Below are 20,700 nucleotides of genomic sequence, written 5' to 3'. Positions count from 1 at the left end.
TACACAAGCTACAAGCTCTGCCTTCCCCTTCTATAGCTCAAGCACAGCCTGGCCTTGATACAACTCCATCATGTTTAGTTTTAGAGCCTCCTTCACCAGGAGACAACCTGTGCCCCAGGGATGGATTCCTGCAGTGATGTGAGGTGCACTGGCATTGTGCACAGACAAAGCGGAGAAGCAGGTAATCCAAACCCCAGAGTCAAGAAGTCAGTTCCCACTTGTCCTCCAGACAGCAATGCCTCTCCCAACTGCTGGCATATAGAGAGTGAAAATCAGGATGTATGGCCACCCTCCTGTTTATGTCTACAAACATCTCCATCCCTTTTACCAGCAGCTATTGGTTGTTTTTTGTCTAGGCAGACCTTCAAGCCTGTGCTCAATTTGAAGGTTATACCACAGAGCATCCAGTGTCTTATTCAGCTCTGGGAGGATGCTCTCAATACAGGCTGTGTTTGCAGCCAGCTGAGAACCTGTTTGAGTAAGAAAGAAGTCCAAGCTTACGGGTGCTATCCCAATTCAAGCATCAGAGCATATCCCAGGGGGAAGGTGAGCCCCAACCTCTGCTTTATTATGGACACAGCCTCTCTTTGTCTACAAGGTGGTCAGTCAATGAGGAGGGAGAATCAGGTCCAGATGGACATTCTATCCCACCTTTCTCTATTTTCTCTCTTAGGTTATGATGAACATCATGCTTTAAAAGTCCACACAGCTTCCTACCAGCTATAATGGAGCCTTTATAGCCATTGAAGCCTCCTACTGTCAGTTTGCTAGGGAACGTGCTTCCCATTCTTCATGCTGTTCCTGTCCCTGAATTTCAGGACCTACCTCTTGAAGCTTCTTCTGCCATGGCCCAAACTGAATTTCCATTAAGCATTCTGTTTCTTGGTTAAGTCAAGCACCACTTGCTTTCCAGGCCCATTTGCACAAAAAATTAATAACCCACACAAATATGCAATGCCAGACAGCAACACAGACTCTGAATCAAGCTGAAATCCAGTTTCCAGCCTGGAACTGCTCAAAAGCAGGTCAGACGTTCTCTGTCCCACAGCATCTTGCTGACCTCCCTTGGACCCCACACCTACCTCAGGAGCAATATAGTCAGGAGTCCCACAGAAAGTGCTTGTCTTTGCATCTCCAAACATGTTCTCCTTGCACATCCCAAAATCAGCGATTTTGATGTGCCCCTCATTGTCCAAAAGGACGTTGTCTAGCTTCAAGTCTCTGTGGAAGAAAAGGAAACCCCTCCTTTAAAGTGTTATGAAGCCACACGAGTTATAGGAGGATGACCATGAGCCAGCAATGTGCTCTTGTGGCCAAGAAGGCAAATGGCATCTTAGGGTGCATTAGAAAGGGAGTGGTTAGTAGGTCAAGAGAGGTTCTCCTCCCCCTCTACTCAGCCTTGGTGAGGCCGCATCTGGAATATTGCGTCCAGTTCTGGGCCCCTCTGTTCAAGAAGGACAGGGAATTGCTTGAAGGAGTCCAGCGCAGAGCCACAAAGATGATTAAGGGAGTGGAACATCTCCCTTATGAGGAGAGGCTGAGGGAGCTGGGTCTCTTTAGCTTGGAGAAGAGGAGACTGAGGGGTGACCTCATCAATGTTTACAAATATGTAAAGGGTGGGTGTCAGGATGATGGAGCTAGGCTTTTTTCAGTGATATCCAGTGATAGGACAAGGGGCAATGGGTGTAAACTGGAGCATAGGAAGTTCCACGTTAACATCAGGAAGAACTTCTTTACTGTAAGAGTGACAGAGCACTGGAACAGGTTGCCCAGGGGGGTTGTGGAGTCTCCTACACTGGAGATATTCAAGGCCCGCCTGGACAAGTTCCTGTGTGATGTACTGTAGGTTACCCTGCTCTTGCAGGGGGGTTGGACTAGATGATCCTTTGAGGTCCCTTCCAACCCTTGGGATTCTGTGATTCTGTGATTTGAGCAGGTTACACATTAACTTGCTATGTGCCTCTATGTAGTGCCTATAGGGTGCAATCACAAGGGAAGGCTGAGGGTTGAATGAGGAGCTGCTTTCTTGGACTTCAACATCCCTCTTTCTCATTCCTCCCATCCCAGCACTGATTCTTTTGCTGGAGAGGTTACCCAAGACATCTCTTAAAAGCTGCCTCCTTTAAGGATGCAGAATAGTGATGCCAGTGTGTGCTTCTGCCCTAACATAGCCTGGAAAGTAGGAGCAAGAATGGAACAGCTAATGCTCACCTTCTCCTTCCCCAGAAGTCTCAGTACTCTCTCTGAAGTTGCTACTAGATCTCAGTGCAGGCTGTACAAATGTTAGAGTAGGGATAAACAAGCCCTGCATGGCTTGCAGAGGGTCAGAATAATCCCAGATATCAGCAAAATACCCACCACCTTTTCACCTCTGCGCTGCACTATCTGAGACCTGGGGGTTTACAAAGCCCTTCAAACATAGCTGCCCATCTGTTGGCAGAGGTTTCAGGCTCTGAGCTACTGTGAGAAGCAAAGAGGTCAGAGAGAGGAAAAAAAAGAAATGCACAGAGAAGGAAATAAAAGCAAGTGAGCTGATGAATCATGGTCATTGACAGAGAACAAAGAGGGTTTCACGTGGGAGCAATGCGAAAGGAGAGAAAAGCATGTAAAGAAAGAAAAAGGCAGAAAGAAAGGAAGGCTGGCATGGCTTCTATGATAAATGTTTTATATCTTATCTTCAAGTTTAGCTTTTCATTGAAATAATGACTCAGGGAGATGTTTGGATCGGTGATGCTGCACTTCACCTGGGATCTAGATAGCATTTGGGTCACCTGGTCTTAGAGCACCCATGTTCCTGCGCTGCCTATCCCATACTGTCAATCACTGCTCCTTCTCAGGTTTCCCAAAGCGCCCAGACACAACATTTGCTTGTGCACACAGCTGAGGATATAATTGGTCTTTTCCAGCCTCTGCTGATTCACAGCCTGCACACATTTTCCACATCTCAGGCAAGAGTCCTAATCACGAGGCTGGTATACGGCTACCTCCTGATGACAACTGTTTTACAACGTGTTTTTGTTTTCCAAAATGGCTTTGACTCCCTTAAGTAAGGTAATTCCTAATGCATGATGCTCCTGAGATGATTGCCTACAACTGCAGGAAAGATGGTAGTTCTTGCCTCCCTCTGTGGAAAGCTCCTTCAGCCAGATCCCAGTCATGGTGGGAGACCTCATAGCGTCTACACACTAAATTCTTGTCACGGGGCAATTGTTCATTGCTGCTAGAATATGGCTCAAGAAAAAGGGGGAGTCATCAATCAAAAAGAAATATAAAGACAAATGAGACATTTGCCTTCCAAGTTGCAGACACTCGCGTTGTCACAATTTCCAGCTGGAATGACAAATTTTAGTTACACCATTGAGATCAATCTCTGGCTGCCAGCATTGCTTTTATTCATCTGGAAGATCGAAGCAAAACAGAAAACCCATCACCTACAGTTTGCTTTCATTATTTTGATGAGTCTTAAACTCATTGGCTCCAGGGATTGGAGTTTCTGCCAAAAAAGCCTCAGCTCATTCATTAACATTTAAGCCAACATTTCAAACATGGGTGCATGAGATGGAACAGCTGGATTCATTATTCTTACTACATCACAAGTGATGTAGTAGCAAAAATGATTTCTATTCCTAAGTGCATAGTTAGCTCTGACCAAGATACTCATGACTGTGTGTTTAACTGACCTTGCTGTTATTGTCTTCGATGAATAAAAGGGAAAAAGGAGTAGGACTGGTTAAATGTTTTCTCTCAAACCTCGATACCCAAAGCAATGCCGCACCAGCTCCTGGGAACAAGCTATTTCTTTCCTATCGCTATGATACCCTATGTCTAGATATCCCAATTTACCCACATTTCTTGAGGCTCCAGACTCTAAACGTCTTTCTCCTTTCATGAGGAAATGGGCCACAAACGCTGACACACCACTGGCGTAGCAATTCTGAATAAAAATGTGAATTCTAAACAAAAAATTCAGCATTAACAATCCTGACACAAAGTCATAATGTCACAGAATCATAGACTGGTTTGGGTTGGAAGGGACCTTAAGATCATTCAGTTCCAACTACCTGCCATGGGCAGGGACACCTCACACCAGACCATGCAGCCCAAGGCTCTGTCCAGCCTGGCCTCGAACACTTCCAGGGATGAAGCATTCACCACTTCCTTGGGCAACCCATTCCAGTGCCTCACAACCCTCAGTAAAGAACTTCCTTATATCTAACCTGAACTTCCTCTGTTTCAGTTTGAACCCATCACCCCTTGTCCTATCACTACAGTCCCTGATGAAGAGTCCCTCTCCAGCATCCTTGTAGGCCCCATTCAGATAGATGACTTCCTATTTTATGGCAGGAAAGTGTTTTATGGACTGGGGTAAATCCTTCTCCAGTGACAGATCAGCTACTGTCCTCAGTGAACGCTTGGCTAAATATGCAGTAATGTACTAGTTTGTCTCTGATAATGCAGATCTATTTAACCAACTTTTCTGAGAAGTCTGAGTAGAAATGACTGACATGGCAAAGTGATCTTGGCACTTCAGTCATCCAGAAGAATAATTGGAGCTGGAAACTTTCTTGAATCACAAATATCATCTTAGCTCAATACCACTGATATTGATTGCATGTTTACGCAACCACCATCATTGGTCAATAAAGGCTATAAATGGCTCCCACATGAGTACTAATAACGAATAATAAGGTGAGTTATGTAAATTGAAGCTTGGATTTTAATGGGAGAGTGGATTGTAAACAAGCCATTCACTTGCAGTGTTTGTTCTAATGTTCAAACTACATGACAAACATTGAAATGAACTCATTTTGGTTTCAGCAAACATTACTGTTCTAGTGAGCTTTCTCAATTGTTTGTGACAAGCTATTTGCTTCTTGCTTTTACAGAAGCCTGCAATGTAGTAACCAACTTTTGTGATAAAGATGAGCTGGACTAGAGATCCCCAGAAACTCAGTCCCTCCTTTTGGCCACGGGGAAGCAGACAGCGGCCTGATTTCTGCAGCCCTTCCTGCTCCTGTCTTGTCTCTGTCCTTTTCTGTAGGTTTGAAGCACAACACTTGTGCATTAGACTAAAGCATCTGTGCAGAACTTTGATTCTCCTAGGGAAGACAAGCAGAAGCTGGAATGGGTGGGTTTGGGGTAGAGGACTTCTTGGGATTTGATAGATCGATGCACTGTGGAGTAAGTTCATACCAGTAACTCTGGGAAAGGACTTTTCTGTCTGAATACAGCTGCAATGACCCACCTAATCCCCACTGGCTCCCTGTAAAGCCTGCTGGTAGAAATGGGCATTTCTCACACACACTGACACAGGCTCAATGAACCTAAAAAAGCCCCCTCTTCTCTGCTAGCTACAAGAAGAGTTTGGGCAGTGTCGTGGTTTAAACCCAACCACAAACCTCTTTTGCTCACTCCCCCCCTTCTTGCCCTCCCCCTGCTTCTGGAGGGACGGAGAGGAGAATCAAAAAGAATGCAACTCCCACAGGTTGAGATAAGAGCAGCCCAGTAACTAAGGTATAACACAAATCACTACTGCTGCCACTAATAATAATAGTGCTAAAGGAAATAACAAGAGGAAAGAATACAACACCTCAACACCAGCCGACCAATAACTCACCCCACTCCCCCCAGCAGAGCACCGACCGATACCTCCTCCAACCCTGCAGTCCCAACCCTTCCGGGTCACTCCAAGTTACATCCTGGGCATGACGTGCTGTGATATGGATACCTCTTTGGCTAGTTTGGGTCAGGTGTCCTGTCTCTGCTTCCTCCCAGCCTCCCCTCCTCCCTGGCAGAGCATGAGGCTCAGAAAGTCCTTGGCCAGACCAAACATTCGAGCAGCAACTGAAAACATCGGCGTTATCAGCACTGTTCCAAGGCCAAAAGATCAAAACACAGCACTGCACTAGCTCCTAAGAAGGAGAAAAATGACTGCTGCTGCTCAACCCAGGACAGGCAGCTAGCTGCGATTCATGGTAGGTGAGATAAAACCCATCTCCCCATGGAACTGTGCACAGCAGACCTGCGAATAACCTCAAAATGAAGGTATATAACTGTCTTCCTGCTGTTGTTACTTGAGCTGAGATTGTCACCACTGGTCAGCATAGCAGATGCACCAAATTCCTCAGGGCTACCTTGACCTTCATATATGGAAAGCCTAAACTGAGTGCCTGTGCTGGGTGCTGTTAGAATGACTCAGTGTAAATGAACCAAAGTGCTTGCTTTTAATGTTTACTGAAACAGGACTGGGTTTTCTAAAAGGGCTCAAAACTGCCTTTTCTACGCTCTCCCTTCGAAGTAAAACAACCAGACTCTGTAAAAAGGAAATCTGCATAGACATGCAATATCAGTAAGTACACCCAAGAAGCAGTCTCCCTGTTTCCATTAGTGCTTTCAGGGAAAGTTTAATATATTAGACACTAAAGAGTAAAATTACCTGTAAATTATGCCCTTGGAATGGAGGAATTGGAGGCCACATATAATTTCAGCAGCATAAAACCTAAAAACCATAAAAACAGGTTAGAACAGATGCTGTTCAACAGGCATTTTCAACTAGACCCAAAAAGTTGGAAGCTTAGTCTCAACAGAAGCCAATATTCCATTAAGTCCTCAGAAGGTTTGGGATGTCTCTAGAAAGCTTGGTGTAACTGGGTTTTACAGGTAGCTGATGGATGATGTGAGGATCCCAAAAGCATGCCACATGGCTAGCAGCCCAGCTCCTGCTGAAACCACTTGGCGAAATGGATATGCAATACCTGAAGCCTACTAATATTCAGGGATTTGGAAGGCATTTCTTTTTACATGTAACTGACTCTGAGGACATGTCCTTCCATCCCAAGATTGTCTCCGTATCAACTGCAGAGCGAAAAACAACCATCCAGTTCCTATTGTTTACCCTTCCTTGCCTCAATCTATGGCCCCCAATGCAGTGAAGCCAAACCTTGTGGTGTCTGTATCTATGCACTGTTTTACATCAGAGTAAATCAATGAGCTAGTGATGTACCAGGCTGTAAACTGCAAATTACAGTTAATGCCTCAGACATAATTTTTCATGTTCAGTATCAGCTGCACAAACAGTGGAGTGATCCCAGCAATGGGCAGGCTGGTGGGCATCTGGGTTTGGGGACCATTCTCCTTGCCTTGTTAAAGAGACCTTTCTGCAGTTCAGATTTGTGACTTGCTGTTTAAAGTTAACTGGAGACATGAACTACCCAGCAGTGTGGTAGCCTTTCTCCGGGGTCTTTTTGAGCTTGAGATCTTTGTTCTCCACACATCTCTGCCGGAAGCACAACACCACATCCTGCTGCAAAGGGGCAGTATAAGGTTGAAGCACCATTGTGCAGTGAATGTGCTCTCCCTGTAGGGAATGTAATCACAGGATCCTGAGCCCCTCCGGTGATGCTTCCTCAGTCTTCAGTGCATTGGCCCTTAATTCTGAACATTCAAGTGCTTTTGAAATAAACCATTACATTAAACCCTGATTTCAATGCAGGTTTGGTTTGGGTTTTTGAATTATTAAATAAAAATCTAATTCTTGTAGTGGTTTCAATATTGACTTTCAAAATACCTTTTGCTTGCAGAAGGATTTAAAGCCCCTTTCATTTGTTCTAATTCTTCTATTTACTTTCATCAAAGACAAATACATTTTTAATTTGCTGTTGGTGTATTCATTTTTTGTTTAAATTTACCTTTTGCACGTTCAATAAGTTTTATCTCTTCCCCTTCTTCCCCCCAACCCCCCCCCCCCTTGAACCTTAAAGGAGAAAAGGGAAAATCCCATTACTTCTAGCAAACGGCTTCACCTCTGATCACTGGAGCGGGAACCTCAGCTTAAGCAGGTCCCACAGCTTGGCCACCTGTGTTGTAAAAGAACAAGATATCTCGTTCCACAGGTGGCTTAAAATGCATCTGTGAGATTTCTTTAATGGTGGAACAGCTGGGGTGGAGGTTGGGTCCACGATGTCATTATTTGGGCCTCCAAGTATGGGCTGAGCAAGAAAACAAAGAGTAACAAAGAACAACCCCAGATTCACAGCAGATACCTGTAGGTTGCTTTATAATAGCCCTCATCTATAGGCCATGAACATAATATTAGGCATGCTTGGGGCTGTTTACAGATGGTGGAGGCACTTCCAGAGGTTAGGTCCCAGCTGGATTGAATGGTCCTTCTGGATGTCCTCTCTGTTTGAGGGACTGCTGCCCTGGGAAGGGGACTAATCCAGCAAGCAGGATAGCCTAAGGGACAGAAGGAGGTCCCTGGTTTTCAGGCTTTAGGAAAAGCCTGCAGGCAGATGCAATGTTGATGAGCAGCATCTGCAACGCTTCCAGACAGAAATAGCTTCCCTGGTTGACCATGAATGTAAATCAAGGTCACGTTTGATTGATGTGTGGATCTGACTGTGTGGATAGGCCTTAAAAGCCTTCTGTGGGAGGAGAAAGAGGACAGGGAGAGGAAGTGACTTGCTCCAAACCCATCGTTGAGTTGGGGTGGTGAAATGCATGTCTGGTATGTTCAGTTTTGACAGAGATGGGATAGGGAATGATTCCACTTCCAGCACAAGCATTATCTTGGCTTTGCAGTTGGGTAAGGTGTAGAGAGGTCAAATGATGTGCCCAAGGTTTCCTTTGCAGGACAGCAGCAGAGCTGGAAATAAAATCAACTGGTGTCTGCAGCTGCTGCCTTTGCTTCTCCCAACCAAATGTGTGTGACCTGCAAGTAATAATAACATCTTACGTTGCTCTAGGAAGGTCGAACTTATGACAGCTCTGGATATGGAACATGAGGTCTCCTCCATTGAGGTATTCCATGACGAAAAAGAGGTTTTCCTAGAGAATGAGACAATAAATGACAATAAAGGGTGGGGAAGGGTAAGCTAAAAATAAAAAGCCAAAACAACCCACCCAGAAAGCACTTAAAAAGAGGAAGGAAAAGATGACTGTGAGGGTTTTGGAAAGAAAGCAGTTTCTTTTCAGATTCTTTACTTCTCTTCACTGTTCTCTAAGCCCATAATGACCCTCTCTGCTCTGATTTGTACAAACTGTATTAGCAAACATAGCAAATCCACTTAATAACCAGCCGGTGCCATTGATATTTACCATTGGACCTCAAGGCTCGCTAGAAGATGACAAGTAACTCTACAATACTTGTATAAGAGAGCGACAGAACAAGCTCCCTGGGGGACTACTGGAAGAGGCAGAAGTAAATCCCAGGTCTCCTCTGGTCCCCAGCCAACCCCAATCCCATTGCTGGAGTGATCTCTAGCTGGTGTTACCTGAATTCCTGCACTTTTTTGGGGGTCTGATTTTTCAAGTTATCAAAGACACTGGCCAGATGCAACAGACTGTTTTTAAGTATATTTTAAGTATATTTCAAGCTTGAAAGGGGCTCTATTAAACAAGGTAAGTTGTAAGTTGCTAGTGGGAAGATTCATGAATGAATCACATTTCTGGATGCCCATTGAGTGCCTGCAGGACAGAGAAGCTTGGAAAAAGATCCAGTCATTATCCATAGTTGCATGCAACTATCAGCGTTTCAGCAAGGCAATGAAAAAGTTCCTCCTGGTGTGGGTCTCTATATTGAATAAAGATCAGAACTGATCATCAAGGTTTGCTCCCCAATCCTTGGTATACAACACACTGATCCCCTCACTGCTCCATCGTTCATAACTTCACCATCAGGTCCCTTCAGAAGCTGGAGGCTGATTCAGACCAATCCCTTCCACACTGAATTTTACCTACAAAGCAGGAGGGGGACCTTTTTTTTCTGGAAGAAGAGTATCTATGCAATGAGTTATGCTCCTAGATTAAACTTCTGTTTCAGGAATCTCATCTTTTGTTCATAAATGCATGAATAAAATAGGATTGATGCAGTATTTCTTTTCCTCAAAAGCTTCTTTCTGTTCTGTATGCATCTGAAGTTAGTCATCTCCAGGCTACGCTGAAGTTGATGACTATCTTCCTTTTATTATCTATCACTTGTTGCATATTTTGGAGGGGGAAAGAGAGCTCTTTTTACTTATGTTTTTAACACTTGAAGGAAAATTTTCATCCATAAGATCTAATGTAATCATCTCTGGCAGCAAGTCGAGAGCTGGCTATTTAAAATAACAACAGTGTTAGTTCCTTTCAAATCACAGCTGTCTGCTCTAATCTGTGCAATTTCCTTAGCCAGATCCTTTTAATTACAGTACTCTTATTTAAATGGATGTCTGGCTGGAAACCACACATGTCATCCAACAAGCACAGGACCAGAACTGGCCTCCCAGAGAATAAATATAAACTCTGCCAATAAACCAAATGGGTGCAGGTTTCCAGCTTGAAGGTCTTGCATCTGTGAAGGTCTGTGTCCATAAATCAGTTTAAGCAAGTAAGAAGGCCAAATGTAGTTGGACAATTTAGTAGTATAGAAATGCATAAATCTTGGAAGCAATTTCAGGAGCCTCAGGAGCCTGCTCAGGAAAACACTTGAACAGATGCTCTTTGTGAAGGTATACAAGGAAGTGATGAGATTTAGCCAACAACAGACCAGCAACCACATGTATCACACTGTGATAGAAGAAATCTCATGAATCTTTATATGGGCCAGATTCATGTTCAGTTAATGGGAAGGAGAAAACCCCTGGGTATCCCTGGAAAGTTCACTGAATTTGGCTACACCTTATCTCACATCTTTAAGTGCAACTTGAAATTCATGTTTCTTCAGCTGAACAAGCAATTCTGCTCTACTTGTTCATGGATTTGAGCAACCAACTGATGCACGTATTTAATTGAAGTGGGGACTCAAAACTGGGGATTTTGGCAGCACCCTTCTACCACCTGAGGAAAGAAAAGGTGGACAGCCTCTCAGATTAATTAGCATCCAAAGATCATTCTATGAACTCCATTGCTCAACTGCCTGAAGCCATGAAGCTGAAGACTACAAACTTGACTTAGGCATGATTAATACTGGAGTTCATGGACTACCAGGTACTATAGACTGGTACATAAAAGAAAGACAGCATCATTCTGACTTTTCTGCTCTGACACTTGGAAGTTTCCCTTGCTTCTTACAAAGGTCAGGTGTCTGGGATGGCCCACAGCAAAAAACTGCTCTAAGTACATCATTATGAGTAGCAAGATATAATCAAGAAGTGGAAGCTGCAATAAATTATTGCAGACAGCTTCCTAAGGCTGAGATCTGTAGAACACATTCAAAACAAGAAGTGGCAAACCCCATACTTGAAACCACTGAAAAGCCAACTCTGTGCTAGAGATTGAAGGGCTGGAATGGCACAGAGGACGTGTTTGCAGACAGTCTCCAACCTACACTTCCTCTTGTCCTGTGACTCCTGTCTGCTACTGTGAGGCTCTGAAGTCTGTCAGCTTCTGGACCAGGCGAGAGTGGATTAAGCGAGTATTTCTCAAGATGGTGATAAACCTTTGCCATGCCCTTATCCCCTGCAATGGTCCTAGATCAGGGACACTGGGCAAAAAAACAGGAATCCTCTTCCTCAGTGCTGAGACCTACACAGCTTTGAAGGAGGCTTGGGAAGAGCCCCTCACCTTCACCCTCCCTGTCTGCCATGTGCATAGACAGCAGACAACTTCCTGACCACCCATGAAAGCATCTTCGGGTAGCAAGTGCTGAAGCCAACTTCTGGTCATGGTTCCAGACTCACATCACAGAACAGAACAAGTCTGGTCTCATGAAAGAGTTTGGGACCATCTTTTACAACCACAGAGCTCAAGGAGGGATGTAAAAGCATTTTCTGCACTCAGCAGTGGACACAGCCCCAGGATAGTTGTCACTAGTTGTCTTGAGGACATCCACGTTTCAGCTATTCCCTACTTCTAGATCATCTTCCATTGCAGCAGATGGAATATCACAAACCTCTCCATGGGAGGATGAAGCACTGCTCCTATAGCCATCAGAACCATGCAACATGATGTGCAAAGCACAGTTAGACACACAGATGTACATCCTGCACTCAAAATAACACTGTTCCCTCACTGAGTCAATTCTGACAGATGCTGAAAGACTTGATTACTCCAAGAACTTAATTTCTTGCTCCATCAGTCCCTCTGTGCCTGTGCTGGGCTCCTCTCTGCAGAGCTACCTTCTCCCTCTGCCTCCCCAGTACATGGCAGAGATGGAGTTAAACCAACCTGCTTCTGTTCTGCATGCAGCTGCTATGAGAATGAATAGTCACTGTCAGAGATGCTTTCAACTTTATAAACAATGAGTATAAAGCAAGCAGCATTTAAGTTTATCTTTTGAAGGTACATCCTATAACGGGCTCTTAAAACCTTCAAACCAGCTGGAAGCCCTCTAGAGCCCTTTTCTGCAGAGATTTTCAGATTTGGTTTTCTTTGCATGTGAAAGCACTTGCATACATACAAATACACCATCTACTGAAAGGAAAATCTTCTTCTTCTCAGGGTTTCCTCAGGATGAGTATGGGAATAATTAATGGTGCAGGACAGTGTGCCTCTACCCTTATTTAAAGCAGTTACCCTGACAAATGGCTGTGCATGTAGAAGGGTCCTCAGTCGGATTAAGTGACCTAACCCTACTTCATGCCCACTGAATTAGGTGGCCCTTCCCAAGAGAAAGGTTTAACACCACACAATTCTTGCTCCTGATTCTTGTCTCGCATTTTCCTGCCAGCCCTGTCTGGATGCTCATCCCCTGTCATGGGCAGGGATGCCTCACCCTAGACCATGTCACCCAAGGTTCTGTCTGACCTGACCTTGAATACTGGCAGGGATGGATCATTCATCACTACTTTGGGCAACCCATTCCAGTGCCTCAGCACCCTCACAGTAAAGAACTTCTTCCTTCCTAACCTGAACTTCCTCTGTTTCAGTTTGAACTCATCACCCCTTGTCCTATCACTACAGTCCCTCATGAAGAGTCCCTCTCCAGCATCCTTGTAGGTCTCCTTCAGCTTCAGATCTATTTTATTTCACAGGACAGATGGGAGCTAAAGGCCTCAGCCTTCTCCACCACATCACTCAGTGAGTGATCCCATGCAGTAGGAAAACAAGCAATGCACGTGCTCCTCACTATGCCTACTCCCATGGGGATGAGCTAACACAGGGTCACTCCTCCCTAGTAGGTGACCATAGGAGTCATTTACATAGCTATTTGCACCATAGAATCATAGAATAGTTAAGGCTGGAAAGGACCTTAAGATCATCCAGTTCCAACCCCCCTGCTATGGGGATGAGCAAAGCCAATGTGTTACAGATTAAACTCTAGGTTTAACTTTGTTCTCTGATTTAAAGATGTTTTTGTAGCTCTTGTGTAATATCAGCCTATCTTCTGGAGATGGCAGCATTTCTTAAAGCTGTCAAATAATTCAGTCCAGTCTCTGATCCCATGGTTTATTTTCTGTTCTAATCTTTTCATTGTCAGCATTTTTGACTGCATGTTAAACTGCTCATTGGGGATGCTTAGCTTTGTGTGTCCATCTACTTGGAATGAAGAATATGAATACATTGATACACATATGTATATATAAAGGTGTAGACATGGCTGGCAATAACTCCTTTCACTTGAGTTCTGAGATCCCAGGACCCTTCCACACAGCTCCAAGCAGGCAGAGTATATCACAGTGGTAAACTGAGTTGCTATCAATCAGACCTGTCTTACAAGGGAAAGTGGCTCTCCCTAGGACTTGGGGGTGCTGGTCGATGAGAAAATGAACATGAGCCGGCTGCAGTGTGCGCTCGCAGCCCAGAAACCAACCGTATCCTGGGCTGCATCAAAAGAAGCGTGACCAGCAGGGCGAAGGAGGTGATCCTGCCCCTCTACTCTGCTCTTGTGAGACCTCACCTGGAGCATTGTGTGCAGTTCTGGTGTCCTCAACATAAAAAGGACATGGAACTGCTGGAACAAGTCCAGAGGAGGCCACGAGGATGATCAGGGGACTGGAGCACCTCCTGTATGAAGACAGGCTGAGGAAGTTGGGGCTGTTCAGCCTGGAGAAGAGAAGACTGCATGGAGACCTCATAGCAGCCTTCCGGTACCTGAAGGGGGCCTATAGGGATGCTGGGGAGGGACTCTTTGTCAGGGCCTGTAGGGACAGGACAAGGGGTAACGGGTTAAAACTTAAACAGGGGAAGTTTAGATTGGATATAAGGAAAAATTCTTTATTGTGGGGATGGTGAGGCACTGGAATGGGTTGCCCAGGGAGGTTGTGAGTGCTCCATCCCTGGCGGTGTTCAAGGCCAGGTTGGATGAAGCCTTGGGTGAGGTGGTTTAGTGTGAGGTGTCCCTGTCCATGGCAGGGGGGTTGGAACTAGATGATCTTGAGGTCCTTTCCAACCCTAACTGTTCTATGATTCTATGATCAGTATTGGGATCTTGGAAAGGAACTAGTTTTCTCAAGGCTGGAAACAAATTTCTGTGAAGATTTGGAATCACCAGATCAAAACCTAAGCAAAAAGTCAGATTTAGGAAACAAGTATTTTAGCAGCTGAAAAATAGGAGGGGAAATGTAAATGTTTTAATTTTAAGAAGTCAACTTTTCCCAGGACAAATAGCAGACTTTTAGACATCTCAGGCAAAGCTGAATGCATTTTGGGCTGATTTTCCTTACAGCTGGACAACAGGAAGGCAGTAAGAATATGTGTATTGAATATATTGATCAGCTATCACTTAACCCCATGCTTATGACCTGGCCCCCTCTTTTCATTGCCAAAACACTCCAGCTGTTCCCACCACATGGGCTGACACAACCAAGAAGTGTCTTGTAAAGACTTCCTGGTTTTGATATTATAATTACAGCTGCTCACACCTTCTCTGGCAGAACCTTGTTGAAATCCCAAAGCTCTGCTGAAGCACTGCAATTTCTACTGAACCATGTTGAGATTTTGGCCAGGACTGAATGAGACCTTGCCAGTTTTCTTGCTGCTGGTTGCAAGAGGCAAAATCCTCAAAGCCTCCCTAAACTTCCCAATTCTTCCCCAACTTTCACATTAGGCCTTGAATCAGCTGTTTCCAAGCTGATGTATCACCCCAAAATACCAGGAGGATGGAGACCTAGGAACATTGTAGATTCAAGATCTTGCCTCCCAAATGGCAGAGCACCGAGGCGTGGGATGGTTTGCACAAGGGACAAGGATGGTTTGTACAAGGCAAAAAATCACTGCATTGCTGTATACTCACTTTTTTACCCATCCTTACTGGTCAATGCCAAAACTAGGATGCTGACTATAAAGACATCTGGTCTGACCTTAAAAGACACCTGATATTGCAACCAGCACACCATGTTTTGTTTAGTCCATCCAATAATTTGTTGTGGTTCAGTGGTTAAACAGTGGTGGAAATCAAGACTTGCAATTTCACTGCTCTGCAGGATGACTTCTCCAGCAATGCATTCACATCCTGCAGCCATGCTGTGGTCAGAGAGGATCCTGCATTGCTTGGGAAGGGCATGTGGGCCTGATCCAGGGTTGCTCATAAGGTCTGTGGCACAACTATGCAGTGGAGCTGAACGTCACATAGGTGTGAAATGCATGCGTGCCAACCCACACACTCTGACCTAGGTCAAATAATTCATCTCTGTCCCTCTAACAGCAAGAAAAAGACAGAAGAAAACTGAAATTCCTCTTGGAAAATTCTGCAGGAATTGTAGTTTCCTCTGAGGAGATATTTTAACTCGAAATTTCCTAAAAATACTCATGGATTACACTTCAGAGCCTAAGAATCTTTAAATTTGGATCACACTCCTTATGTATAATCCTTTTCTCCTTCCTGTCAATGTAAGAGATTTTGAAGTCAGTCATGTGAAAATGGCTCACCACCAGGACTTTGAAAAGACAGAATACCTTAGTAAGCAGAAAAAAACCTGTTTCAGTAAGACTTGCTTTTAAATTGCAATAAAAATGACTTCTCTTTTGGGTTGAGGTAGTGTTCTCTGGTGCTTTTTTGTGCTATAAGCCAAAATGCCTCAAGACTTCATTTGCATTTAGGTAAAGGGTGTGAAGTAAATTAAGTAAATGAAGTAAAGTAGCAGAAACAAAGGTGACTTTCAAAAAGGGAAAGCCTATTTTTATCACAGAATATCAGTGAAATGTCAAAAGAAGAATAAAACAGAAGCACTGGGATGCTACTCACTGTTTTGGCATTACTAATTTTAGGATTTCATGGAATTATAAACATGTTTTTCCTCCTCTCAAACATAACAGGGTTCCTTTAAATCTAATACAACAGAGTAACTCTCTGAGCTTGTTAAAATTCACACCATATAATTATGTTGGCCACATATCTGGATACAAAGATGACTGCAGTGAAATAAAACAGTCAAGTTCAAAATCAGATTGGAATTTTCTGCTTGGATTTATTCTAATCTGCTTGGATTTATTCTAATGTAGAAAAACATGAGTATTCTGGGTTTCAAATGCACTGACTGTTCAGCCTATGCAGGAATACAAAGGAGCATTAAGTGCCTGGTGCCTTAGAAAAACCGGTCTGAAGGGCTGTCAAGCTTTATATATCTGAGCATTCACAGATAACCTGGGTTGAGGCCAAGAAGAAACCTATCTCAGAGGACTCACAACAGATTATGTGGCTTTTTTTCCCCTCTGGAGACATGGGGTTCTTGTTTCAGCATAGGAATGTTCCTGGTTTACTGTCCTTTGCAGAGGCACTCAGTACCTGAAGCAGTTCAGAAACCTTGCCAGGCAAAGCATTAGGGATTCAGAAAGTCATTGACACACGCATTTCTGTTTGAAACTACTTATCTATCCAGTGAAACCTTAAAACAGTACCAATGCTTCAACTGAAAATTGAAGTTTTCAATACCAAAGTCCAGAGAGGGGCTGTACATAGCAGTGGCTTGGCCTCTAAAAATGACTGTTCTAAAAGATATTATGAGTGCAGCACGTCCTCTGAGCCGTGAAAGCCTGTCCATGGGTTGTCACAGCTCTCCCGCTCTGACTTTCACGCATTGAGCAATCGCTTCTTGGCTTGCAAAGGTCAGAGGAGAAAAACATAAGCTAGAAATCAATCAAACAGAGTGCCTTTGGCCAGAGCAGCCACATTCCAGCTTCTCTATCTGTGAACCTGAGGGCAAAATGGAGAGATCAAATAACTTTAAAGTGGCAATGGTGACTTGGGATGAGATGGATGCAGGTTCTCTGTGTCAGGAGAGCCATACTGTGATGCTGCCTATGAGACAGTGTAGGAAAAGATCACTTGGGTTTTTGAGCCCAGCACCCATGAGGTTTTTCAAGCACTCATTGCTTTTCCATCCTGCAGGCTTTCCTTGCCTCAGCCATCACTGGAAGCACGGTCACCCCCTTAAATGGTCAGTAAATCCCATCTGGCTCCATGCGGTCTCTCATCTCTTCAGTCTCATGAGGGATGTGAACACTCGCATGACACTTGCCACTGCTGCACCCATCTCCAACCTGACCTCCAGCTTCCAGACCAAGGCTGGACCAGGCTGGACCATAGACAACACAGTTCTGCTACTACAGCCAGTGGCATCAGTGCATGTCCCCAGGAACTACAGGCAGCACAAGCGTCTCTCCCTGGAGTGTAAGTTCCCTTGTAGAGCTGTGAGTATTTTGTCTTTTTAATTAAGTCTTGATTTCCTTTGCTTTAGGAGTTTGGTCATTTATATTTTCCCCTGAAGTCTAGGCCCCAAAGAGGGAATTAACTCATTTCCTTTCCAGGCAATGATCCATTCCCAGGTCATGCTGTCCTCACTGACAATGCCAAAGGAGACCTCACCTGGAGCATTGTGTGCAGTTCTGGTGTCCTCAACATAAAAAGGACATGGAACTGCTGGAACAAGTCCAGAGGAGGCCACGAGGATGATCAGGGACTGGAGCACCTCCCATATGAAGACAGGCTGAGGAAGTTGGGGCTGTTCAGCCTGGAGGAGAGAAGGCTGCGTGGACACCTCATAGCAGCCTTCCAGTACCTGAAGGGGGCCTATAGGGATGCTGGGGAGGGACTCTTCATTAGGGACTGCAGTGACAGGACAAGGGGTAACGGGTTAAAACTAAAATAGGGGAAGTTTAGATTGGATATAAGGAGGAAATTCTTTCCTGTGAGGGTGGTGAGGCACTGGAATGGGTTGCCCAGGGGGGTTGTGAGTGCTCCATCCCTGGCAGTGTTCAAGGCCAGGTTGGATGAAGCCTTGGGTGGGTGGTTTAGTGTGAGGTGTCCCTGTCCATGGCAGGGGGGTTGGAACTGGATGATCTTAAGGTCCTTTCCAACCCTAACTGTTCTATGATTCTATTAACACCTCGTCTCAGTGATACATCACCTATGGCAGTTCCCAAACGTTCCCTGCTATAAGCTTAATCTGTCTTTTAACAGGTGCCGCATCCCTTGGACAGCTGTGATCTACTGCAGGGGTTATATGGGTTATATGTGTTCCTCCTGACCCGGCAAAAGCAGTGAGCCTATTGCTAAGCAGGTCCTAGCCTCACACTGAACAGTGTTTTGTGTCACTAAACCCTGGGACTGAGCAGGGACTAGGAGCATCCTCACAAAACTCTCAACAAGCAGCCTTAAGAGAGTGGTGTTGCTCTGAATCCGAGCTCAGGGACAGCAAGCACCTCTCAGGAACAGGATGGACAGACAAGACAATCTCTCAGATTTCCTTCCGTTGTGTTTTCCTATGCCTTGTGTGCGCTTTAGCATTAAGGTGATAGATTACCACTGTAGGAAAGGCTCTGGAAAGCTCATCTGTTGGTGGTTTGTTGCCACATAGAGTCATGAAGATACACATACGACTTAAATGTCACTTCAATTTTGGTTTGGAGCCCTAAGTGGGATTTCAGGTGAAGATGCTTTGCGTTACCCCTCGGAACCTCAGTCTTCACCACCAGTGGTCCTGCATGAATTAGGAAGTCTAATGCAACTTAACAGTAATCGGGGATAAAGAAGATTCCCAAAGTGAATGACAGCTTGTTTATCATCAATAACCAGGGTTTCTTGAGTTACCTTTAACTCACTGCAGCATACTGCTTCATGGTCTAAGATGTTCTGATAACCCTAGTGTGGCCACATCTGCACCCTGGCTGTGGATGTGGCTTTTGCATGTCCTCAGCCCAGGGTGCCAGGACACAGATTTTAACAGTGGGTCTCTGCATAGCCTGGATCATCAATCAGTTCTGGATTCCATAATCCTCCAATGCCCCACTCTGCACTCAGGTTAATGTGGGCAAGGCAGGTGAAATTGCTGGAGCCACTTCCTAAGTGGTTAAACTGAAGCTCCCTTCCCTTAGCACCACTTCATGTCCAAGCTGTTCCCTAACATATAGCAGACTTAAGCACTTCACCACATATCCATATTTCAACAAAGCATCCTCAGCCCATGGAATTAGGTGTCAGATCCTTGTCTTACCTTGGTCTGGAACGTACAGAAGACATGAGTCAGGAATGGGTGCTCCCAAGCTAAGGAGAGGACTCTCTTCTCCACCATCGTACATTCAACATCATCATCCATGAGCACCACATCCTTCTTCAGGGCTTTCACAGCAAAATACTGGTCTGTGCTCTTCAGCTCAGCAAGAAACACCTATGGTGGAAACGGCTGCTCAGAAAGAGTGATGCTAATCTCTCAGAGCTGGCAACACAACCATATGAGGATGGGAGCTGAGCTATGGAGAATTCACTAGGGTAGACCTTAAAAAAGCTGATGTTTAAGGCCCAGTTCTGACCTTAAGACTGTGTAGAATTTGAGTTAGTTCCCCACACCCAGAATAGCTTTATGAAGCTGAACCCTAGGGGGACCTTGGTGAATACAAGAGCAGGGGCTACATGCCCATATGGACAGGGCATGTCAGAGAGCAAACACTTCTGATAACGGAAACCAACTTTATGCAAATGCGCTTGAGATATATTTCCTTTTTTATGTCTTCAAAAAACAAAACACAGAATCTTGCTTTGTCAACATGTGAAATGCAAATGCCCTGCACCAGATCCTCAGCAGGTGTAAACTGATGTCCACCATAGTTAGACTGATCTGAATCAGATGCAACTTTCTCCTGTTCCTCCCAGTAAGCAGGATGCCTGAGTAAAAGGGATGGGTCCTCTATGCTTCTGCAGAACTACTTCTCTAGGAACATCAAAATACATCCCAGAGGAGTTAGGACCTCTGATAGGTTTTATGGGCAGGGAAAATGAGACATGGAGCAGCAGAGAAGGGGCTCCTGGGGACCAAGGAGCAAAGAAGTTTCCACTTCTGTGCCTTTATGCTGCCTGTTGACACCATTTCTCACAGACTGAATAAATACACAAGACACATCAAAGAGGTCTCTGAAGTTCTCTACCAGACACTATTTACTGAGTAAGCTCAGACATGTTTTACCTCTGACAAAAGCTTTATTTACCCTTTTGGCTACTGCTGCATTTCACTTTGTAGCACCAGACAGGGAGCAGAGTTTAGAGCCTCCCTTGGTCTCTGTGCTGAATGACCAGACATGCTAACAGTGCTGATGCTGCAGGCACTCTTTTTACCCCTGTTTTTGTGCATGACACTGCTCTCCTGAGGAACACAGTACATTTGTGACTTGTGCTGGGACTTCCAAGGTGGGCAATGCTACCCCCACTCATGCAGAGAGGACTTCCTCTGGCCCTCAACTTCCTTAGTCCATGCAGAGCTGGAGAGAACCCTCAGGCAGTCAAATCTGCACACCCTATATGGGGAAGTGAATCTTGCTCCAAGCAAATAAGGGGACCGGGAGCAACACCTA

General features: G+C 44.8%; 1 protein-coding gene across 3 annotated transcripts in view; it reads right to left on the bottom strand.

Moving 5' to 3' along the window:
- The window catches only part of PRKCQ (protein kinase C theta), a 64,941-nt gene that overhangs the window by 8,186 nt on the left and 36,055 nt on the right, over nt 1–20,700 (bottom strand). For all 3 annotated transcript variants that reach the window (XM_065669510.1, XM_065669477.1, XM_065669591.1), the window contains 4 exons: nt 19,350–19,523; nt 8,735–8,826; nt 6,437–6,499; nt 1,083–1,221 (listed from right to left, as the gene is read on the bottom strand). In XM_065669510.1, the coding sequence (XP_065525582.1) occupies nt 1,083–1,221; nt 6,437–6,499; nt 8,735–8,826; nt 19,350–19,523 (468 nt within the window). The remainder of the gene's footprint in view (nt 1–1,082; nt 1,222–6,436; nt 6,500–8,734; nt 8,827–19,349; nt 19,524–20,700) is intronic.

This window comes from Lathamus discolor, chromosome 1 (assembly GCF_037157495.1).
Source record: "Lathamus discolor isolate bLatDis1 chromosome 1, bLatDis1.hap1, whole genome shotgun sequence".
NCBI lineage: Eukaryota > Metazoa > Chordata > Aves > Psittaciformes > Psittacidae > Lathamus > Lathamus discolor.
Note: the sequence above shows the minus strand (reverse complement) of the source record. Positions and strands in the feature narration are given on the sequence as shown.